This window comes from Morone saxatilis, unplaced genomic scaffold (assembly GCF_004916995.1).
Source record: "Morone saxatilis isolate NCDOM2014 unplaced genomic scaffold, NCSU_SB_2.0 Contig21, whole genome shotgun sequence".
In the NCBI taxonomy this organism is placed as follows: Eukaryota; Metazoa; Chordata; class Actinopteri; family Moronidae; genus Morone; species Morone saxatilis.
This window is the reverse complement of record NW_023339774.1, coordinates 987,313-991,255: the sequence shown is the minus strand read 5'-3', so window position 1 is coordinate 991,255 and position 3,943 is coordinate 987,313. Positions and strand designations below refer to the sequence as shown.

Here is a 3,943-nt window from a genome sequence, read left to right as displayed (position 1 = left end):
CTACACAGTATTTTAGCATCTTTCAGCTCATTGTTTTGGTTTTGCAGCACCAACCTGGAGCAGCTATCTTCAGTGAAAAAGCTCTATAAACCCACTGTACACTACCTGTCCAGCACTAGCAGACACAGTTAGTGACTAGCTAGTGAACATAGTGGAGCATTTAGCAGCTAAAGAGACACATATTTTTTGTGGAGACCAAAAACAGAGGGGAATAACTATTGAACTTGCATTCACCACATCACCAGAGTAATGTAGCTTTGAATGTGTAAATAGATTGGTATTGCCACATTTGCCATAACAACCTTATAAAGTGATAATGTCACTGTTGAATTTATAGCCTGTTGCACTGCACCCAAGTGACCAAAATCAGTCAATTAAAACTGCTTTATACAGACACTGTCAGAGCTAGCTGCTTTCCCTGTTTTCTAATATTTGTGTTGTATCTCTTCTATTCTCAACAGATACCAGCAAACCTCATGTCATTTGAATGAGAGCAGACCTTATCCAGAGGGACATTATTGTGCCAAACCCATTAGTTTGGGAAGTATAGACTAAATGATGAACACAGTGGAATTTGATGGTATCTACTGAAATGGGAGAGTCAAGAAGCATCTGACACTGTAGAAGAAGCTCTGGATGAGTGACTGCATATGCCAACACACCTGCTGTCTTCTTCATCAGGACTAAGTGTAATGTAAACAATGGAAAAATCCAGCCAATGGAAGACTTTGGTGAGGTTGTCCCTTGTTTCTTTCTCTCAGCTTCCTTGTTCACTGTCATTTGTTACGCTGCTAAAAACATGTGAGCAAGCACATAGTTTTTTGGCCCATGTTGGGTTTCTGCTTGGGTGAAAAGATGCATCAGTGCACAAATGTGGACAACAGTGTTAGCTGACTGATGCTGATCTTCGGTCTGCAGACCAGTGTTATGCGGCCTTCAAATGGAGTTCAGGTTTTAAACATGGATGGTTGAAAAAGACACCCCTGTTGTAAAAGTGTTTGAATTTGTGAAACTGTTCATGCAATATTCTTTCTGCATTTCAACATCGCACAGAGGAGGAAGACACACATCCAAACTTGTAAATTTGGATCCTTGGAAAAGTTCCGGAGTTGTGAGCGTGAAAAACGTGACCCCGTTTGAAGGCCTCACTAATACGATTAAAGATCAGCACTGCAGCGAAAAGGACAAACGATGAGACTTCTTCACCTTCAGTGCTGTGTTATACAGCTGGACTGAATTAGTTCCAAAATAAGAGAATTCATAGTTGTACAAAAACAATAAGGAATCATGAAGTTGGCTTTAAGAGCCTGTGCTGTATTGTTGGTCAAATGAAGAAGCAGCCCTGGATCAGTTCACCCGTTCACCCCTCGCTACCTCAGTTGGTAGTCCTCCTGTAAAAGGTGTTTGCTGATGTACATAACAAGGTTTACAAATGGCAACAATTAATATTTTGTACAGAACAAATCTAAATTTGGAAATAGTACCAAACAAGGTGATAATTACAATCAATAAGACAGTCAGCTGTTGTCTACACCAGTATGATCAGGCAGCTGGTGGAGTGAATTTAAAGCAATTTACAATGAAGTACCAAGCTTTCAACAATCACGTGTGTGTAAATACTGTATTTATTTGTAAAAGAGTTTATTTTTTGACAGTTGGCCATCAAAGGGAAATAGTTTGATGGATTATCTTTGATTCACCACCTGCTGCAGGAAGCTGCTCCTCAGAGAGACTCTTGGTGGGAAGCCACCCTAAAACTTAGTCTGATCTCCAACTAAAGGACAGTGGAATAAGGGAACTCCATCAGCACTGGTTCTGAATAATCATGCTTTAAAAGCAAAATGTTATGTTGAATTTAAAGGATAATTCTGCTTTAATACATCTTGGATTGAACTTTTTACGCTGGAAAATAAGGAGTTTGTCTGATGTTTAACCATGTCTAAAGCTAAAAGTGTTCAGAGCTGTTCTGAACTCAAAGGCGGAATGAAAAGCCAGCTGCCATAGAGAAATGGGGAAAAGTAATTTTTTTATGGGGATTACGGTGCACCCTTTAGTTTGTCTTGGAAGACATTCATAGTTCAAGAGAAGACAAGTTCAAATCCTGGCTCCTTTCTCACCTCCACACAGCTGGCCAATCACTGAGTGAGGTGGGTGTGAATGTCACTTTCAGAAATTGTCAGACAGCCCCCTCCCAAATTCCAACATCACAGAGGTGTGGAGCCTTGACGTTTCCAAAGCTGTTGGGAAAAGGGATGGGAAATCGAGAACCAGTCCCAAATTTTCCGATCCATCGCAATTGTATGCCTCTGAGCTTATCAATACCTTTGATCAATGCCAGCATGTTTCTCTGACAGTCAATTTTTTTAGCTTTCTGAAACACAAAATCCAACAATCTCACCCACCTAAATCAGTGATTAGCTAGCTGTGTGGAGGTGTCAAAGTAGACGGCTCTTTTATTCTTCTACTTCAGTTACTTTTTGCAAGTACAATTGAGTGCAGCAGCACCATAAATGCCTTCGAGTCTGCGTTGCATACCCATTTTTACAATTGATCTCGCCCTTCTCCAGGACAGCTAGCTTTCCCCCCCATCCTCCGAGGGTGCCTGCTCAGAACACCTATAAACCTTCAGATGTGTTTGGATGACGCTTAAATTTGTTTAAAGTATATCCAGCCCTTAAAAGGTCAGACATCCGGTAGGAGGTCAGAGTTGAACTCCTGCTCCTTAACATTGAAAGAATTCCGCTGAGGTGGCTCTGTCATCTGATTACCATGGTGATTTAACAAGGACAAGGCCTGAGGCAGACCCAGAACATCCTAGAGGGGATTATCCTAGCTTTGTGAGGCAGCTGCACCCCCAAGATCACACAAGAATCCGCCTTGCAAGGCTTCAAGCATTGGGCTTGTGTCCAACCACAGTGGCATGCTAAGGCATGAGCTACGGGCGTGGTTTAATGTGTGTGGGAGAAGACAACAATAGTGGCTGCTCAAGAGGTTAGCATAGATTGTGCTAGCATCAGTTATATTAAAACTGGAGAGTATTTCTTAATTGAAAGAAGAGCAAAAAACTGCACTGAAGGCTTTTCTCCATGGAAAAGATATTTGAGAGAGTTTGACTATGTTATATGGTTTGTTGATCTGATTGGTTGAAGTTTGCTTGGGATAGATGGTTCATCCAATCATCAAGGTGTTTTTTAAATGGCCAGTTCCATCTGGTGCAGCCAGGTTAGGGTTATCCCATCTGGCCTGGGAATGCCCTGGGATTTCCCATGAGGAGCTGGAGGACATGGCTAGGACAATAGCCTAGATAAGCCAGGATAAATGGTGTAAGATGGATGGATGGACGGTTAGGGACACAGCAACATGATGGAAACAAAGGCCAAAGCTATGAAAATAGCATCCAAGTTGTAATAAACTGGAATCATCCTTCAATTTCTTTGAGTTCCACTCTTAAATGAAGTTATACATTTACTAATAGATGTCATATTTCTAATGTTCCCTGTTGTAAATCATGGTAACTGTCAGTCATTTATGATATCAGTTTTAATGGTGGCAAAACAGGAATCTCATGTTGTTGAGAATCTTATTAGTGTTCTTTATGTTTTTCATTCATGTCCTTACCTAAAATTCTTGGTGGACTGATTGTCCACTTTCTTCCGCTAGTCCAATTTTTTCTCTTCTTCAGTATTATTGTCCGTCTTTAGATGAATGCAGTCATGAAGGCTCTCTTCAATTTTAGAGAATCATATTGGTGATAACGCCTGATAACTTACTACAAATAATGCAGCTAATCACTTTGCAAACCACGCTGATGTTTTTACTGTTTCAGGAATTCAGTGGATTCATATACACTACCAGTCTTCACTACCAGAAGACACACCTTCTCATTTAATGGTTTTTCTTTTTTTTCATGACTATTTACATTGTAGATTCTCACTGAAGGCAT

The 3,943-nt window shown here is 40.6% G+C and overlaps 1 protein-coding gene across 1 annotated transcript in view; it reads left to right on the top strand.

Annotated features, from left to right (window-relative positions):
* LOC118332360 (ras-specific guanine nucleotide-releasing factor RalGPS1-like) overlaps positions 1 to 3,929 on the top strand; it is a gene marked incomplete in the record, with an annotated part of 66,856 nt that extends 62,927 nt beyond the window's left edge. Inside the window, 1 exon segment of the mRNA XM_035667601.1 lies at positions 462 to 3,929. Coding sequence (XP_035523494.1) covers positions 462 to 491 — 30 coding nt within the window.
* Between the last annotated feature and the right edge of the window lie 14 nt (positions 3,930 to 3,943).